Source organism: Salmo trutta, unplaced genomic scaffold, assembly GCF_901001165.1.
Source record: "Salmo trutta unplaced genomic scaffold, fSalTru1.1, whole genome shotgun sequence".
Lineage (NCBI taxonomy): Eukaryota > Metazoa > Chordata > Actinopteri > Salmoniformes > Salmonidae > Salmo > Salmo trutta.
The window spans coordinates 398,032-418,335 of record NW_021822576.1 but is presented as its reverse complement, the minus strand read 5'-3'; the positions used below and the strand labels follow the sequence as shown (position 1 = coordinate 418,335).

Genomic DNA, 20,304 nt, shown 5'->3' with positions numbered 1-20,304 from the left:
ATTCACAACCCTTTACGTTGTTCCACATCAGCCTGAATTAGTATTCACACCCCTTTACGTTGTTCCACATCAGCCTGAATTAGTATTCACACCCCTTTACGTTGTTCCACATCAGCCTGAATTAGTATTCACACCCCTTTACGTTTTCCACATCAGCCTGAATTAGTATTCACGCCCCTTTACGTTTTCCACATCAGCCTGAATTAGTATTCACACCCCTTTACGTTGTTCCACATCAGCCTGAATTAGTATTCACACCCCTTTACATTTTCCACATCTTGTTGTGTTACAGCCTAAATTATACATTTATTCAACTGCGATTTAGTTTAACTGATCTACCCACAATGCCCCACAATGTCAAAGTAGAATTTTGTTTCTGGAACATTTTTAGAAATGAATCATAAATAAAATAAATAAATAAAAATGAATTCAGTCAATAAGTATTCAACTCATTTGACTAAATAAGTTCAGGAGGAAAAATCTGCATAACATCACATGATCAGTGTCATGGATTCATTCCGTGTCCAATAATACTGGTTAACATGCAGGCATCCTGTTTACAATAATACTGGTTAACATGCAGGCATCCTGTTTACAATAAGGCACTTAAGTAAAACTGCAAAAAAAATTCACTAAAGAAATTAACTTTTTGTCCTGAACATAAAGCGTTATGTTTGGGGAAAAAGCAACACAACACATCACTGAGTACCACTCTTCATATTTCCAAGCATGGTGGTGGCTGCATCATGTTAGAAGTCTGCTTGTCATCGGCAAGAACTAAGGAGTTTTTAGGATCAAAATAAATGGAATACAGCTAAGCACAGGCAAAATCCTAGAGGAAAACCTGGTTCAGTCTGCTTTCCAACAGACACTGGGAGATTAATTCACCTTTCAGCAGGACAATAACCTAAAACACAAGGCCAAATCTACACTGGAGTTGCTCACCAAGAAGACAGTGAATGTTCCGGAGTGGCCTAGTTAGAGTTAAGACTTACTTTGGCTTGAAAATCTATGGCACGACTTGAAAATGATTGGCTAGCAATAATCAACAACCAACTTGTCAGTGCTTGAATAATTTATTAAAGAATAAATGGACAAATATTGTACAATCCCTTACCCAGGTGTGAGATCTACCCAGAAAGACTAACAGCTGTAATTGCGGCCAAAGGTGTTTCTAACAGGTATTGTCTCAGGGGGTGAATACTTAATTAAACAAGATATACAGTGCCTTCGAAAAGTTTTCAGACCCCTTGACTGTCACGCATTTTGTTACGTTACAGCCTTATCCTAAAATGGATTAAATAAAAAAAAACAGCAATCTAGACACAATACCCCATAATGACAAAGCGAAAAAAGTTTTTTAGAAATGTTTATTACAAATAAAAAACAGAAATACCTTGTTTACATAAGTATTCAGACTCTTTGCTATGAGACTCGAAATTGAGCTCAGGTGCATCCTGTTTCCATTGATCATCCTTGAGATGTTTCTAGAACCTGTTTAGAGTCCACCTGTAGTAAATTGAATTGATTGGACATGATTTGGAAAGGCACACACCTGTCTATATAAGGTCCCACAGTTGACAGTGCATGTCAGAGCAAAAACCAAGCCATGAGGTCGAAGGAATTGTCCGTAGAGCTCCGAGACAGGATTGTGTCGAGGCACAGATCTGGGGAAGGGTCCCAAAACATTTCTGCAGCATTGAAGGTCCCCAAGAACACAGTGGCCTCCATCCTTCTTAAATGGAAGAAGTTTGGAACCACCAAGACTCTTCCTACAGCTGGCCACCTGGCCAAACTGAGCAATCAGGGGAGAAGGGCCTTGGTCAGGGAGGTGACCAAGAACCTGATGGTCACTCTGACAGAGCTCCAGAGTTCCTCTGTGGAGATGGGAGAACCTTCTAGAAGGACAACCATCTCTGCAGCACTCCACCAATCAGACCTTTATGGTAGAGTGGCCAGACTGAAGCCACTCCTCAGTAAAAGGCACATGACAGCCCACTTTGAGTTTGCCAAAAGGCACCAAAGGACTCTCAAACCATGAGAAACAAGATTCTCTGGTGTGATGAAACCAAGATTGAACGCTTTGGCCTGAATGCCAAGCGTCACATCTGGAGGAAACCAGGCACCATCCCTACAGTGAAGCATGGTGGTGGCAGCATCATGCTGTGGGGATGTTTTTCAGCGGCAGGGACTGGGAGACTAGTCAGGATCGAGGGAAAGATGAATGGAGCGAAGTACAGAGAGATCCTTGATGAAAACCTGCTCCAGAGCGCTCAGGACCTCAGACTGGGGCGAAGGTTCACCTTCCAACAGGACAACGACCCTAAGCACACAGCCAAGACAACACAGGAGTGGCTTCGGGACAAGTCTCTGAATGTCCCAGCCAGAGCCCGGACTTGAACCCGATCGAACATCTCTGGAGAGACCTGAAAATAGCTGTGCAGCGACACTCCCCATCCAACCTGACAGAGCTTGAGAGGATCTGCAGAGAAGAATGGGAGAAACTCCCCAAATACAGGTGTGCCAAGCTTGTAGCGTCATACCCAAGAAGACTCAAGGCTGTAATCGCTGCCGAAGGTGCTTCAACAAAGTACTGAGTAAAGGGTCTGAATACTTATGTAAATCTAATATTTCACATTTTTTATATATATATTTGCAAAAATGTCGAAAAACCTGTTTTTGCTTTGTCAATATGGGGTTTTGTGTGTAGATTGATGAGGGGAAATAACAATAAGTCTGTAACGTAACAAAATGTGGAAAAAGTCAAGCGGTCTGAATACTTTCCTAATGCACTGTATTAGTGATTCATTTTTCATACATTTTTTTTATAAATGTTTGAATGTTTCTTCCACTTTGACATTAAAGAGTATGTTGTATAGATCGTTGACCAAAACTGACAATGAAATCCACTTTCAATCCCACTTGGTAAAAACAAACTGCTGGAAAAAGTCCAGGGATGTCGATGCAAGGGATATTGTCTTGATTATTGAAATGAGTTTAACTTTGTGGATTTCATCAAGACCAAAATATGGAAGGCTTTTTCTAAGGCCTACTTTTCCTTTAGATTATTGTATTTATCTGTCTTACTGATCTGGTAAGAAACCTATTGTATTGATCTGGTAAGAAACCTATTGTATTGAACTGGTAAGAAACCTATTATATTGAACTGGTTAGAAACCTATTGTATTGATCTGGTTAGAAACCTATTGTATTGATCTGGTTAGAAACCTATTGTATTGATCTGGTTAGAAACCTATTGTATTGATCTGGTTAGAAACCTATTGTATTGAACTGGTTAGAAACCTATTGTATTGATCTGGTTAGAAACCTATTGTATTGAACTGGTTAGAAACCTATTGTATTGATCTGGTTAGAAACCTATTGTATTGAACTGTATTGAACTGGTTAGAAACCTATTGTATTGATCTGGTCAGAAACCTATTGTATTGATCTGGTTAGAAACCTATTGTATTGAACTGTATTGAACTGGTTAGAAACCTATTGTATTGAACTGGTTAGAAACCTATTGTATTGAACTGGTTAGAAACCTATTGTATTGAACTGGTTAGAAACCTATTGTATTGATCTGTATTGAACTGTCCTACTGATCTGGTTAGAAACCTATTGTATTGAACTGGTAAAAAAACCTATTGTATTGATCTGGTTAGAAACCTATTGTATTGAACTGTATTGAACTGGTTAGAAACCTATTGTATTGATCTGTATTGAACTGTCCTACTGATCTGGTAAGAAACCTATTGTATTGAACTGGTAAAAAAACCTATTGTATTGATCTGGTTAGAAACCTATTGTATTGAACTGTATTGATCTGGTCAGAAACCTATTGTATTGAACTGGTTAGAAACCTATTGTATTGAACTGGTTAGAAACCTATTGTATTGATCTGGTTAGAAACCTATTGTATTGAACTGGTTAGAAACCTATTGTATTGAACTGGTTAGAAACCTATTGTATTGAACTGGTTAGAAACCTATTGTATTGAACTGGTTAGAAACCTATTGTATTGAACTGTATTGAACTGGTTAGAAACCTATTGTATTGATCTGGTTAGAAACCTATTGTATTGAACTGTATTGAACTGGTTAGAAACCTATTGTATTGAAATGGTTAGAAACCTATTGTATTGAACTGGTTAGAAACCTATTGTATTGAACTGTATTGAACTGGTTAGAAACCTATTGTATTGATCTGGTTAGAAACCTATTGTATTGATCTGGTTAGAAACCTATTGTATTGATCTGGTTAGAAAGCTATTGTATTGATCTGGTTAGAAACCTATTGTATTGAACTGGTTAGAAACCTATTGTATTGAACTGGTTAGAAACCTACTGTATTGATCTGGTTAGAAACCTATTGTATTGAACTGGTTAGAAACCTATTGTATTGAACTGGTTAGAAACCTTCATTGGAGTTTTGCTGATTTTGAGATTTTCTTTCTGTATTTTGGAAGTGATTTTTTTTTTCATTGGAAGTAAGAAAGCTAAATACATTGTTGCTTAACTGAAACAGACTTGACTTTGCATTTGACCTGATTTGACCTGATTTGGGGAGTTTTAGTTTGATTCTGTACACCACCACCTATTGTAAATACACATCATTCTGTACATGACAGTCCTTCACACACACACACACACTCAGTCACTCACTCTCTCTTACCTGTGCATCAGTCTCTATGTTCCCCTCCTGTACCCCCTGCTGTCTGCTGGCCTGAGAGGAGAGAGAGCACATTCATGTCCCACACATCTATATCTGTCAGATCTATGTCCTACACATCTATATCAGATCTATGTCCCACACATCTATATCTGTTAGATCTATGTCCCACACATCTATATCTATATCTGTTAGATCTATGTCCCACACATCTATATCTGTTAGATCTATGTCCCACACATCTATATCTGTCAGATCTATGTCCCACACAACTATATCTGTTAGATCTATGTCCCACACATCTATATCTGTTAGATCCATGTCCCACACATCTATATCTGCCAGATCTATGTCCCACACATCTATATCTGTCAGATCTATGTCCCACACATCTATATCTGTCAGATCTATGTCCTACACATCTATATCTGTCAGATCTATGTCCCACACATCTACATCTGTTAGATCTATGTCCTACACATCTATATCTGTTAGATCTATGTCCTACACATCTATATCTGTTAGATCTATGTCCCACACATCTATATCTGTTAGATCTATGTCCTACACATCTATATCTGTCAGATCTATGTCCTACACATCTACTGTACCAGTCAAAAGTTGGGACACACCTACTTATTCAAGGGTTTTTCTTTATTTTTACTATTTCCCACATATGCTGAGCACTCATCCTAAACCATCTCAATTGGGTTGAGGTCGGGTGATTGTGGAGGCAGGTAGCCTAGTGGTTAGAGCGTTGGACTAGTAACCGAAAGGTTGCAAGATCGAATCTCCGAGCTAACAAGGTAAAAAATCTGTCGTTCTGCCCCTGAACAAGGCAGTTAACCCACCGTTCCTAGGCCGTCATTGAAAATAAGAATTTGTTCTTAACTGACTTGCTGAATTAAATAAATGTCATAGTTTTGATGTCTTCACTATTTTTCCACAACAATGTAGACGATAGCAAAAATAAAGAAAAACCCTGGAATGAGTAGGTGTGTCCAAACTGTTGACTGGTACTGTATATATACCAGATCTATGTCCCACACATCTATATATACCAGATCTATGTCCCACACATCTATATATACCAGCTCTATGTCCCACACATCTATATATACCAGCTCTATGTCCCACACATCTATATATACCAGCTCTATGTCCCACACATCTATATATACCAGCTCTATGTCCCACAGATCTATATATACCAGATCTATGTCCCACACATCTATATATACCAGATCTATGTCCCACACATCTATATATACCAGATCTATGTTCCGTGACCTCTGACCCCTCACCTGTAGCAGGATGACCAGCAGTCTCCTGAAGTGACCTGACGTGTCACCTGTTACATCCTCCTCCAGGTCTGCATCAAACTCTGGAACACACACACACACACACACACACACACACACAATCAGTGAGTCAGTGAGTCTGTGTGTGCGTGTGTGTGTGTGAGTCTGTGTGTGTGTGTGTGTGTGTGTGTGTATCTGTGTGTTACCCTGGCGATAGACAGCAGTGTGTCTGTGCGTTACCCTGGCGATAGGCAGCAGTGAGTCTGTGCGTTACCCTGGCGATAGACAGCAGTGAGTCTGTGCGTCACCCTGGCGATAGACAGCAGTGTGTCTGTGCGTTACCCTGGCGATAGCCAGCAGTGTCTGTGTGTTACCCTGGCAATAGGCAGCAGTGAGTGTGCATTACCCTGGCGATAGCCAGCAGTGTATCTGTGCGTTACCCTGGCGATAGACAGCAGTCTGTGTGTGTGTGTATCTGTGCGTTACCCTGGCGATAGCCAGCAGTGTGTCTGTGTGTTACCCTGGCGATAGACAGCAGTCTGTGTGTGTGTGTGTGTGTATCTGTGTGTATCTGTGTGTTACCCTGGCGATAGGCAGCAGTGTATCTGTGTGTTACCCTGGCGATAGGCAGCAGTGTATCTGTGTGTTACCCTGGCGATAGACAGCAGTGTATCTGTGCGTTTCCCTGGCGATAGACAGCAGTGTGTGTGTGTGTTACCCTGGCGATAGACAGCAGTGTATCTGTGTGTTATGCTGGCGATAGGCAGCAGTGTGTGTTACCCTGGCGATAGGCAGCAGTGTGTGTTACCCTGGCGATAAGCAGCAGTGTGTGTGTGTGTTACCCTGGCGATAGGCAGCAGTGATGTCCTTAACCTGCTGGGCCGTTCTAGAAGACAGGATCTCAATCAGCACCTTCTCATCGGTCCCCGCCCCCTACACCGTGACATCAGCACACAGTCACTATGACATCACGCCGTCACTCACAGGATATGACATCACTAGTCCTGGGTCAAATACCTTGATGGCGTTCCGTAGTAATGTCACATCGTAGAGGATGGGCGGAGTCATCAGAGCCACCACCAGAGTCTCAAACTTTCCCCCCAGTTCCCCCTGCAGATCACCTACCAGGTCCTGGAGAGAGGAGGACGAGGAGGAGAGAGAGAAGGAGGGAGGGAGAGAGAGAGAGGGAGAGAGAAGGAGGGAGAGAGAGAAGGAGGGAGAGAGAGAAGGAGGGAGACAGAGAAAGAGAGAGGGGGGAAGAGAGAGAGAGAGAGAGAGGGGGGAAGAGAGAGAGAGAGAGAGAGAGAGAGAGAGGGGGGAAGAGAGAGAGAGAGAGAGAGAGAGGGGAAGAGAGAGAGAGGGGAGGAGAGAGAGAGGGAGAGAGGGGAGAGAGAGGAGAGGAGGGGAGGAGGAGAGCGAGGAGGGAGAGAGAGGAGGGGAGAGAGAGGGCGAGGGAGGAGGGAGGAGAGAGGAGGGATGAGAGAGAGAGTGAGGGGGGAGGAGACGATGAGAGGAGAGAGGGGTGAGGAGAGAGAGAGGGAGGGGAGAGAGGGGGGAGAGAGGAGAGAGGGAGAGAGAGAGAGAGTAGAGGGGGGGAGGAGAGAGAGAGGGGGGAGGAGGAGAGAGGGGGGGAGGAGAGAGAGAGGGAAGGGGGGGAGGGAGAGAGAAGGGAGAGAGAGAGGAGAGGAGAGTACGAGAGAGAGAGGGAGGAGACGAGAGAGAGACGAGGGGGGGGAGGAGTGAGAGAGAAGAGAGAGAGAGAGAGAGAGAGAGAGAGAGGTTGTATTGTGGTTGTATTGTTGTTGTATTGTGGTTGTATTGTGGTTGTATTGTGGTTGTATTGTGGTTGTGGTTGTATTGTTGTTGTATTGTGGTTGTATTGTGGTTGTATTGTTGTTGTATTGTGGTTGTATTGTGGTTGAGTTGTTGTTGTATTGTGGTTGTGGTTGAGTTGTTGTTGTATTGTGGTTGTATTGTGGTTGTGTTCTGACCTTGCCATGCAGGGTCTTGTATGCAGCTTTGATCTGCTGTCTCTGGCTGTTGCTACGAGACGTCAACAACTTTATGATGGAATCCTCATCGGTTCCTAAGGCAACAACAAACACCATAGTCAAATCTTTGGTGCCATGGTTACTCACTCCGTTTGCATAATATTCAGACACACCACTGACCCAGTCCCTTCATGGCCTTGTAGAGCGTCTCTGCATCTTGGTTGGCGTTGAAGTTTCCACTGGCTCTCACACTGCCTCGACCAGCCTATCAGAGAACAGACACATAGGAGGGCTCTGGGTAATGTAGTTCAGGGTAGACCAGAGAGGACTGTGGGTAAAGTAGTTTAAGGTAGACCAGAGAGGACTGTGGGTAATGTAGTTCAGGGTAGACCAGAGAGGACTGTGGGTAAAGTAGTTTAGGGTAGAACAGCGAGGACTGTGTAAAGTAGTTTAGGATATACCAGAGAGGACTGTGGGTAATGTAGTTCAGGGTAGACCAGAGAGGACTGTGGGTAAAGTAGTTCAGGGTAGAGCAGAGAGGACTGTGGGTAAAGTAGTTCAGGGTATACCAGCGAGGACTGTGGGTAATGTAGTTCAGGGTAGACCAGGGAGGACTGTGGGATAAGTAGTTCAGGGTAGACCAGAGAGGACTGTGGGTAAAGTAGTTCAGGGTATACCAGAGAGGACTGTGGGTAAAGTAGTTCAGGGTAGAGCAGAGAGGACTGTGAGTAAAGTAGTTCAGGGTATACCAGCGAGGACTGTGGGTAATGTAGTTCAGGGTAGACCAGGGAGGACTGTGGGATAAGTAGTTCAGGGTAGACCAGAGAGGACTGTGGGTAAAGTAGTTCAGGGTATACCAGAGAGGACTGTGGGTAATGTATACTGAACAAAAACATAAAACACAGTTCATAAGGAAATCAGTCAATTAATAAATTCATTAGGTCCTAATGTATGGATTCCACATGACTGGGAATACAGATATTCATCTGTTGGTCACACACACACAGGACTGGCTCCTCCCCTCAGCTAACAGGAGAAGTGTGTGTGTGTGTGTGTGTGTGTGTGTGTGTGTGTGTGTGTGTGTGTGTGTGTGTGTGTGTGTGGTAGTGTAGTCCAAGGTCAGTGTTGTTAATTAACTGGGACTGGTGGTTTTGTGAACATTGTTGTTTAGGGAGGAGAACCACGGGATGTTTCTGGAATGAGACGAACACAACAGAGTCCAGGATTCTGTCTGTCCATCTGTCTGTTCAGAGGAACGCCCCAAATACATCCTCCCCCCTCCACACCCACACACAGCAGACAGACAGACAGGAAGGAACCTCCACACAGCAGCTGATTGGATAGTAATGGAGAGGCTAGTGAGACTAACAGGAGAGCTGCAGAGCAGACAGACAGACAGGAAGGAACCTCTACACAGCAGCTGATTGGATAGTAATGGAGAGGCTAGTGAGACTAACAGGAGAGCTGCAGAGCAGACAGACAGACAGACAGACAGACAGACAGACAGACAGACAGACAGACAGACAGACAGACAGACAGACAGACAGACAGACAGACAGGAACCTCTACACAGCTGCTGATTGGATAGTAATGGAGAGGCTAGTGAGACTAACAGGAGAGCTGCAGAGCAGACAGACAGACAGACAGACAGACAGACAGACAGACAACAGACAGACAGACAGACAGACAGACAGACAGACAGACAGACAGACAGACAGACAGACAGACAGACAGACAGACAGGAACCTCTACACAGCAGCTGATTGGATAGTAATGGAGAGGCTAGTGAGACTAACAGGAGAGCTGCAGAACAGACAGACAGACAGGAAGGAACCTCTACACAGCAGCTGATTGGATAGTAATGGAGAGGCTAGTGAGACTAACAGGAGAGCTGCAGATGCATAGTGCCAACTGTAAAGTTTGGTGGAAGAGGAATAATGGTCAGGGCTGTTTTTCATGGTTCGGGCCCCTTAGTTCCAGTGAAGGGAAATCTTAACGCTACAGCATACAATGATATTCTAGATGATTCTATGCCCCCAACTTTGTGGCAACAGTTTGGGGAAGGCCCTTTCCTGTTTCAGGACGACAATGCTCCAGTGCACAAAGCGAGGTCCAAACAGAAATGGTGTGTCGAGATCGGTGTAGAAGAACTTGACTGGCCTGCACAGAGCCCTGACCTCAACCCTATCGAACACCTTTGGGATGAATTGGAACGCCAACTGTGAGCCAGGCCTAATCTCCCAACATCAGTACCCGACCTAACTAATGCTCTTGTGCTGAATGGAAGCAAGTCCCCGCAGCAATGTTACAGCATCTAATGGAAAGCCTTCCCAGAAGAGTGGAGTAAACATTTGTAAACATATGTTTTCCATGCCAATAAAGCTCTTAAACTGAATTGGAGAGGAGAGAGAGGGGACTTAGAGGGGAGAGAGAGAGAGAGAGAGAGAGAGAGAGAGAGAGAGAGAGAGGGAGAGAGAGAGATAGAGAGATAGAGATAGAGAAAGGAGAGAGAGGGAGAGAGAGAGAGAGAGAGGGAGAGAGAGAGATAGAGATAGAGAAAGGAGAGAGAGAGGGAGAGAGAGAGAGAGATAAGACCATCACTTGGGACCATCACGTGAGGTTCTGTTATGTAAAATGCAAATAAACATCATGTGATCTTGCAAGACATTGATTCAGATTTAACTTCACTAAACCAGCACCATGGTGATAAATCCCAGTTTGGGATTTCCAACACATTAATGTTTCTTATAAAAAGAAGAAGTGATGCAGTCAGTCTCTCCTCAACTCTTATCCAAGAGAGAGAGACTGGCATCCATAGTATTTATATCAACCCCTCTGATTACAACGAAGAGCAAGACGTGATGCTCTGTTCTGGACCAGCTGCAGCTTAACTCGGTCTTTCTTTGCAGCACTCGACCACACGACTGGACCATAATCAAGTCTAGTTTTGTCTTGAGTCTGCAGAACATGCTGTTTGGAGTGTGGTGTCGAAAAAAGCAGAGCATCTCTTTATTACTGACAGACCTTTCCCCATCTCTACAAACCATTGAATCTATATGTTTTTAGTCTCCTCAACTTGTTCAACAGCCCCACCCTTCATTACCAGATTTAGCTGAGGTCTAGCACTTAGGGAATGATTTGTACCAAATACAATGCTCTTAGTTTTAGAGATGTTCAGGACCAGTTTATTACTGGCCACCCATTCCAAAACAGACTGCAACTCTTTGTTAAGAGTTTCAGTGACTTCGTTAGCTGTGGTTGCTTATGTCTATATGGTTGAATCATCAGCACACATGGAAACACACATGCTGTGTTTAATGCCAGTGGCAGGTCGTTGGGTAAAACTAGAAACGAATACCAATACCTACTGTATACTACGTAGTCAGGTAGCCTAGTGGTTAGAGCGTTGGACCAGTAACCGAAAGGTTGCAAGTTCGAATCCCTGAACTGACAAGGTATAAATCTGTTGTTCTGCCCCTGAACAAGGCAGTTAACCCACTGTTCCCCCGGTAGGCCGTCATTGTAAATAAGAATTTGTTCTTAACTGACCTGCCGAGTTAAATAAATAATACCACAAGAGGGGGGACCACTACGCCCCTGCTAAGAGGGGGGGGACCACTACGCCCCTGCTAAGAGAGGGGGGACCACTACGCCCCTGCTAAGAGAGGGGGGACCACTACGCCCCTGCTAAGAGGGGGGGACCACTACGTCCCTGCAAAGAGAGGGGGGACCACTACGCCCCTGCTAAGAGAGGGGGGACCACTACGCCCCTGCTAAGAGGGGGGGGACCACTACGCCCCTGCTAAGGGGGGGACCACTACGCCCCTGCTAAGAGAGGGGGGACCACTACGCCCCTGCTAAGAGAGGGGGGACCACTACGTCCCTGCTAAGAGGGGGGGACCACTACGTCCCTGCTAAGAGGGGGGGGACCACTACGTCCCTGCTAAGAGGGGGGGACCACTACGCCCCTGCTAAGAAAGGGGGGGGGGCCACTACGCCCCTGCTAAGAAAGGGGGGGAACCACTACGCCCCTGCTAAGAAAGGGGGGGGGACTACTACGCCCCTGCTAAGAGGGGGGGACCACTACGCCCCTGCTAAGAGAGGGGGGACCACTACGCCCCTGCTAAGAGGGGGGGACCACTACGCCCCTGCTAAGAGGGGGGGGACCACTACGCCCCTGCTAAGAGGGGGGGACCACTACGCCCCTGCTAAGAGAGGGGGGACCACTACGCCCCTGCTAAGAGAGGGGGGACCACTACGCCCCTGCTAAGAGAGGGGGGGCCACTACGAACCTGCTAAGAAAGGGGGGGAACCACTACGCCCCTGCTAAGAAAGGGGGGGGACTACTACGCCCCTGCTAAGAGGGGGGGGACCACTACGCCCCTGCAAAGAAAGGGGGGGGACCACTACGCCCCTGCTAAGAAAGGGGGGGGAACCACTACGCCCCTGCTAAGAAAGGGGGGGGGACCACTACGCCCCTGCTAAGAAAGGGGGGGGGACCACTACGCCCCTGCTAAGAGAGGGGGGACCACTACGCCCCTGCTAAGAGGGGGGGACCACTACGCCCCTGCTAAGAAGGGGGGGGACCACTACGCCCCTGCTAAGAAAGGGGGGGGGACTACTACGCCCCTGCTAAGAGGGGGGGGGCCACTACGCCCCTGCTAAGAGGGGGGGGGACCACTACGCCCCTGCTAAGAGGGGGGGGACCACTACGCCCCTGCTAAGAAAGGGGGGGGACCACTACGCCCCTGCTAAGAGGGGGGGGACCACTACGCCCCTGCTAAGAGGGGGGGACCACTACGCCCCTGCTAAGAGGGGGGACCACTACGCCCCTGCTAAGAGGGGGGACCACTACGCCCCTGCTACGAGGGGGGGGACCACTACGCCCCTGCTAAGAGAGGGGGGACCACTACGCCCCTGCAAAGAAAGAGGGGGGACCACTACGCCCCTGCTAAGAAAGGGGGGACCACTACGTCCCTGCTAAGAGAGGGGGGACCACTACGTCCCTGCTAAGAGGGGGGGGACCACTACGCCCCTGCTAAGAGGGGGGGGACCACTACGCCCCTGCTAAGAGGGGGGGGACCACTACGCCCCTGCTAAGAGGGGGGGGACCACTACGCCCCTGCTAAGAGGGGGGGGACCACTACGCCCCTGCTAAGAGAGGGGGGACCACTACGCCCCTGCTAAGAGACGGGGGGCCACTACGCCCCTGCTAAGAAAGGGGGGGGACTACTACGCCCCTGCTAAGAGGGGGGGGGGGCACTACGCCCCTGCTAAGAGGGGGGGGACCACTACGCCCCTGCAAAGAAAGGGGGGACCACTACGCCCCTGCTAAGAAAGGGGGGGGAACCACTACGCCCCTGCTAAGAAAGGGGGGGGGACCACTACGCCCCTGCTAAGAAAGGGGGGGGGACCACTACGCCCCTGCTAAGAGGGGGGGACCACTACGCCCCTGCTAAGAGGGGGGGGACCACTACGCCCCTGCTAAGAAAGGGGGGGGACTACTACGCCCCTGCTAAGAGGGGGGGGGCCACTACGCCCCTGCTAAGAGGGGGGGGACCACTACGCCCCTGCAAAGAAAGGGGGGGGACCACTACGCCCCTGCTAAGAAAGGGGGGGGAACCACTACGCCCCTGCTAAGAAAGGGGGGGGGACCACTACGCCCCTGCTAAGAAAGGGGGGGGGACCACTACGCCCCTGCTAAGAGAGTGGGGACCACTACGCCCCTGCTAAGAGAGGGGGGACCACTACGCCCCTGCTAAGAGGGGGGGACCACTACGCCCCTGCTAAGAGGGGGGGACCACTACGCCCCTGCTAAGAGGGGGGGACCACTACGCCCCTGCTAAGAGGGGGGGGACCACTACGCCCCTGCTAAGAGAGGGGGGACCACTACGCCCCTGCTAAGAGAGGGGGGACCACTACGCCCCTGCTAAGAGAGGGGGGACCACTACGCCCCTGCTAAGAGGGGGGGGACCACTACGCCCCTGCTAAGAGGGGGGGACCACTACGCCCCTGCTAAGAGGGGGGACCACTACGCCCCTGCTAAGAGGGGGGACCACTACGCCCCTGCTACGAGGGGGGGGACCACTACGCCCCTGCTAAGAGGGGGGGACCACTACGTCCCTGCTAAGAGAGGGGGGGACCACTACTCCCCTGCTAAGAGGGGGGGACCACTACGCCCCTGCTAAGAGAGGGGGGACCACTACCCCCCTGCTAAGAGAGGGGGCTTTGTACTCCATCCTGTGTGTGGAGTGAGAGAGAGGGGAGAGGGTGGGAGGAGAGAGAGCCCCACCCTTTCTGAAGAAAGGCCCACACACACATGACTCATACTGACTTCCCCAAATACAGCCCCTCTGCTCCACAGAGACACAGACTGGTCTAGAAATGAAGAGGGCTGGTTTTCATTAGAAGCATTCCAACTCCCTCTCTCCCTCTCCTCCCTCCCCCTCTCTCTCTCTCTCTGTAGCAGCAGAGTTAAACAGCCAAACAGCACATTATATTCCCAGTGTGACATCACATCCTGTTCAGGCCGGGTTTCCCCTTAGCATGAACTACCCACACTAGCACAATAAATGGTGTGTCATCTAATGCACCATTCATTGTGTCGACTCCCCCCCCATTCCTTCATTTTCTGTGCAGCTCATCACTTTATCTGATTACCAGCTGTTGTCAAACAGGTGATTCTGAAAACATTGTGAATTTTACTCGATCAAAACGCTTGAATGAGTCTGCTGTTAAAGGTATGTAGACTGAACAAAAATATAAAAACGCATAAAACGATTTCACTGAGTTACAGTTCATATAAGGAAATCAATCAATTCAAATAACATTCCCCCAGATTTGGTGTTAAACGCTCTACAACAAAGCTTTCTCTGCCCTTAACCTTGTTCTGAACACCTCTAAAACAAAGGTGATGTGGTTTGGGTAGAAGAACGCCCCTCTCCCTACAGGTGTGATCACTACCTCTGGGGGTTTAGAGGTGGAGGTAATTACCTGGCTAGCTGGTACACTGTCGAGCCATCTCTATGTTCATTCATGTGTTCCATACTGGGTTCTACAGTTATATAGTGTAATAACCTATTCTAGAACCCATGTGTTCCATACTGGGTTCTACAGTTATATAGTGTAATAACCTATTCTAGAACCCATGTGTTCCATACTGGGTTCTACAGTTATATAGTGTAATAACCTATTCTAGAACCCATGTGTTCCATACTGGGTTCTACAGTTATATAGTGTACTAACCTATTCCAGAACCCGTGTGTTCCATACTGGGTTCTACAGTTATATAGTGTAATAACCTATTCTAGAACCCATGTGTTCCATACTGGGTTCTACAGTTATATAGTGTAATAACCTATTCTAGAACCCATGTGTTCCATACTGGGTTCTACAGTTATATAGCGTAATAACCTATTCTAGAACCCATGTGTTCCATACTGGGTTCTACAGTTATATAGTGTAATAACCTATTCTAGAACCCATGTGTTCCATACTGGGTTCTACAGTTATATAGTGTAATAACCTATTCTAGAACCCATGTGTTACATACTGGGTTCTACAGTTATATAGTGTAATAACCTATTCTAGAACCCATGTGTTCCATACTGGGTTCTACAGTTATATAGTGTAATAACCTATTCTAGAACCCATGTGTTCCATACTGGGTTCTACAGTTATATAGTGTAATAACCTATTCTAGAACCCATGTGTTCCATACTGGGTTCTACAGTTATATAGCGTAATAACCTATTCTAGAACCCATGTGTTCCATACTGGGTTCTACAGTTATATAGTGTAATAACCTATTCTAGAACCCATGTGTTCCATACTGGGTTCTACAGTTATATAGTGTAATAACCTATTCTAGAACCCATGTGTTCCATACTGGGTTCTACAGTTATATAGTGTAATAACCTATTCTAGAACCCGTGTGTTCCATAATGGGTTCTACAGTTATATTGTGTAATAACCTATTCTAGAACCCATGTGTTCCATACTGGGTTCTACAGTTATATAGTGTAATAACCTATTCTAGAACCCATGTGTTTCATACTGGGTTCTACAGTTATATAGTGTACTAACCTATTCTAGAACCCATGTGTTCCATACTGGGTTCTACAGTTATATAGTGTACTAACCTATTCTAGAACCCGTGTGTTCCATACTGGGTTCTACAGTTATATAGTGTAATAACCTATTCTAGAAGCCATGTGTTCCATACTGGGTTCTACAGTTATATAGTGTACTAACCTATTCTAGAACCCGTGTGTTCCATACTGGGTTCTACAGTTATATAGTGTAATAACCTATTCTAGAACCCATGTGTTCCATACTGGGTTCTACAGTTATATAGTGTAATAACCTATTCTAGAACCCATGTGTTCCATACTGGGTTCTACAGTTATATAGTGTAATAACCTATTCTAGAACCCGTGTGTTCCATACTGGGTTCTACAGTTATATAGTGTAATAACCTATTCTAGAACACATGTGTTCCATGCTGGGTTCTACAGTTATATAGTGTAATAACCTATTCTAGAACCCATGTGTTCCCTACTGGGTTCTACAGTTATATAGTGTAATAACCTATTCTAGAACCCATGTGTTCCATACTGGGTTCTACAGTTATATAGTGTAATAACCTATTCTAGAACCCATGTGTTCCATACTGGGTTCTACAGTGTGTATTGTTCAGGGATAAAGCCGCCTGGGCGGTGCCGTGGAAACGGTTTCCATTATAGACAGAGATAGAAAGTTAAACATTAACACAGTAATGGAATCATACAGTTCCCTTTTACCCGACAGAGAAACATTCCCCTGTTATCATCTGCAGTGGCGTTTAGTGAAATGAAATTGGATATGAATAATTCCAGCGTTATACAGTTCTGTAGTGAAGTTATTAACTTACCATTCTGATAGTTGGTATTTGGTTTGATTTGAAGAAAGATCTTTCTGTCTGAAGAGAAACACACAACAGAATCACTAAGTAACTTTACGAGCGAAAACACTTCAAAACGCCGTCAAAAAGTTTCCCCACGTTTAAAGTCCTGGAAAATAGCCACAGATCTGTGTTTCCGTTCATAAAACAGACTTGAGTTAGAGAATATATAAGTTATTGTCTTTAGCAACAGCCGCAGCTCGACATTATCTGCTCAAATCCTGTTGTATCTCGTCGTATCCGTGTTGATAAATGATCCCTGCTACAAACACAGTCCAGGTAAAAACACCTGGTTCAGCAGAACCACGGCTACAACTCGACAAACTTCTGGTGTTGAGCGGTGGACACTTACCGGAGGAGCTCGCAGTAACGACAGGGCGAGGAAAGAGAGAGGAACCGGTAGAAAGACCGGAAAAACGGGACACACCCTGTATGACTAACCAGCTCGGGTTCAGATGACGTGTTAAATCCCTAACTATTTACACCGTTTCAACATCAGAGTAGTGAAGGAAACGGTCCGCTGTGTAAAACCATCTCAAACAAAACACAACACACGGACAAACCGATAAACAACGTCGTCAGACAGCTGCTGGTGATGACCGTGGAGGACGGAGTGTTCAATCTGTCTCCATAGAAACCGTGCAGGGTTACCTGAACAGGTGACAAGAGATGGAGAGGAGGAGGTGGTGAAGGAGGAAGAGGTGAAGGAGGTGATGAGGAGGAGGAGGAGGAGGTGATGGGGAGGAGGAGGTGATGGGGAGGAAGGAAAGCGGGGTTTTTCTTTATTTGTACTAGTTTCTACATTGTAGAATAATAGTGAAGACATCAGAACTATGAAATAACACATATGGAATCATGTAGTAACTAAAACAAGTCGCGCAGAGACCAAAATGTCCTCGCATGCAGAGACATAATGCTGTGTTGCATATCTCACTGCTTTCTTCAATGCGCTGTGCTTGTAACGGCTGTCTTTAGAGAGTGGACCAAAATGCAGCGAGTTAGTGTTCATCGTATATTTAATGATCAAACGGACACTATACAATACAATACAATACAATACAATACAATACAATACAATACAATACAATACAATACAATACAATACAATACAATACAATACAATAAACATACAACCAAAACAGTCCTGTCACGTTTAACACAGTAATAAGAACAATTACCCACAAACCCCAAAGGAAAAGTAGGCTACTTATGTGTGACTCCCAATCAGCAATAACCCTCTACAGCTGTGCCTGATTGGAAGCCACACGGCCAAAATAAACGAAACAAACCAACCTACACACTTCTCTTCTGTCACGTCCTGACCCAACTACACCCTCTACTGGTCAGGACGTGACAGTGCTCTCCTGACGCCTAATAATCAACACTTTTTAGTATTAATTCACTGGATTTTGGTCAGTTAAACCCATGGAATATGGTGTTAATAATGTAAATATATATGAACAAATACAAAAATTACAAAGTGCTACAGCGCAATTCTCCATGAAGAAAAATTGTTGGCAAAAGTATTTGTGTCATTATTCTGTTGCAATGTTTTCATAAACCACGCCCAATGTTTGATCGGCAATAAAAAAATAAAAGCCTAATAAAATCAAATCAAATGTATTTGTATAGCCCTTCTTACATCAGCTGATATCTCAAAGTGCTGAACAGAAACCCAGCCTAAAACCCCAAACAGCAAGCAATGCAGGTGTAGAAGCAGGGTGGCTAGGAAAAACTCCCTAGAAAGGCCAAAACCTAGGAAGAAACCTAGAGAGGAACCAGGCTATGAGGGGTGGCAGAAACCCAGCCTAAAACCCCAAACAGAAAGCAATGCAGGTGTAGAAACACGGTTAATGTTGCCGTTGGTCACGTTACTGCCAACTGATATGAGCTGGCCACGCTGCCGCACTGTGCAGTTCCAAACCAATCCACAAGGAGGCAGCCTAGACCACAAAATCAATGTTTAGCATGAAATAATAATCCAGTTACGTGCCGTACAGCAGGATTAGGATTTTAGACTGCCCTCCTGTGGATCATGTTGGAACTGCGTCAACTCTCATTAGCAGCAGGTTTGTACTGTAACAGTGGAGTGGAGGAGGGGATACAGATCATTTCTGCAGATAATATGTACAAACTCAGGCAACCAAACACATTGAAAAACCATGATTTTATATAATATTTGTGGTAATAAAAAAATCACAGATTCCACGGTCAGTTAGCTACGGGATAATATTTCTACCTATTTAATTAAACAAAAACAACCCCCTCCAACACATGTACAGACCAGCATACAATCCTTCCTCCAGCTAAATATTCACAATGTTTGTGAGTTTTATATTACACAGTAGTAGGATGTTAGTCCATTCAGTGGTGACCCGTCGTTCAGGGCAGGTGGGGCAGACCCCATCTGTTTTGATCCCCACTTCTTTAGCTATATAAAAAATACAAATTAAAACAACTTTTTTTTGTGCCTGTTTTGCATGTCATTTGGGCATTAATCAGTTTGTAAACAATGTAAAAAAAAATATTTCAGTTAATAAAGCTGTACACATACCATGGTCTCCTTGTTGTTTTCTTGAGTAAGGCAGCTCCAAAATACAGGTGATTCAGCCCAGCTCAGTGCTTTCTGTGGTGGTGGGGCAGCCTGCGGGAAAATACAGAGTGTTGCACTGTGATTGGCTCAGTGTTCTGTCACTCATGGGGACACTACGTCACCGCCAAATCTAAGGGTAGAGCTCGAAAATTCAAGCTGCTTAGGTGATGTCATAGAGTTACATTAGAAGTGCCCATCCAAGAAGGCTCAAGGTCATTGGTCCACAGATAAAAATTTACGTCAAATCACGTCGTATCTACAGGAGCTTTGATTGGACGGATCATGTCAACATCCTACTTTCAATATCTTAGCTAGCAGTCATCATCATGAATCAAGTCGACAATCTACTGGCGAATCCTTTTTAATCCTTGTCACATTTAATCCTTGTCCACTGGATGAATCATTTAGTACTGTTCATATCCACTAGATGAGTCATTTAGTACTGTTCATATCCACTGGATGAATCATTTAGTACTGTTCATATCCACTAGATGAGTCATTTAGTACTGTTCATATCCACTGGATGAATCATTTAGTACTGTTCATATCCACTGGATGAATCATTTAGTACTGTTCATATCTACTGGATGAATCATTTAGTACTGTTCATATCCACTAGATGAATCATTTAGTACTGTTCATATCCACTGGATGAATCATTTAGTACTGTTCATATCCACTAGATGAGTCATTTAGTACTGTTCATATCCACTGGATGAATCATTTAGTACTGTTCATATCCACTAGATGAATCATTTAGTACTGTTCATATCCACTGGATGAATCATTTAGTACTGTTCATAT

The 20,304-nt window shown here is 45.5% G+C and overlaps 1 protein-coding gene and 1 long non-coding RNA gene across 3 annotated transcripts in view; both read right to left on the bottom strand.

The window, feature by feature from the left end:
- Positions 1–17,370, bottom strand: part of LOC115182780 (annexin A5) — a 28,943-nt gene extending 11,573 nt beyond the window's left edge. Inside the window, exons 1-8 of one of the 2 annotated variants that reach the window (XM_029744230.1) lie at positions 17,260–17,370; positions 16,878–16,925; positions 8,147–8,231; positions 7,967–8,061; positions 6,993–7,106; positions 6,818–6,908; positions 5,979–6,058; positions 4,678–4,728 (exon numbers count right to left, since the gene is read on the bottom strand). In XM_029744230.1, the coding sequence (XP_029600090.1) occupies positions 4,678–4,728; positions 5,979–6,058; positions 6,818–6,908; positions 6,993–7,106; positions 7,967–8,061; positions 8,147–8,231; positions 16,878–16,880 (519 nt within the window). In that variant the 5' untranslated portion in view covers positions 16,881–16,925; positions 17,260–17,370. The other variant, XM_029744229.1, reaches the window with a different exon arrangement.
- LOC115182789 (uncharacterized) lies at positions 2,809–4,671 on the bottom strand. Its single transcript, XR_003873888.1, has 2 exons — positions 4,422–4,671; positions 2,809–4,346 (listed from the first exon to the last, which is right to left on the bottom strand). It is a non-coding gene; the product is annotated as an uncharacterized LOC115182789 (long non-coding RNA).
- Positions 17,371–20,304: the final 2,934 nt, after the last annotated feature.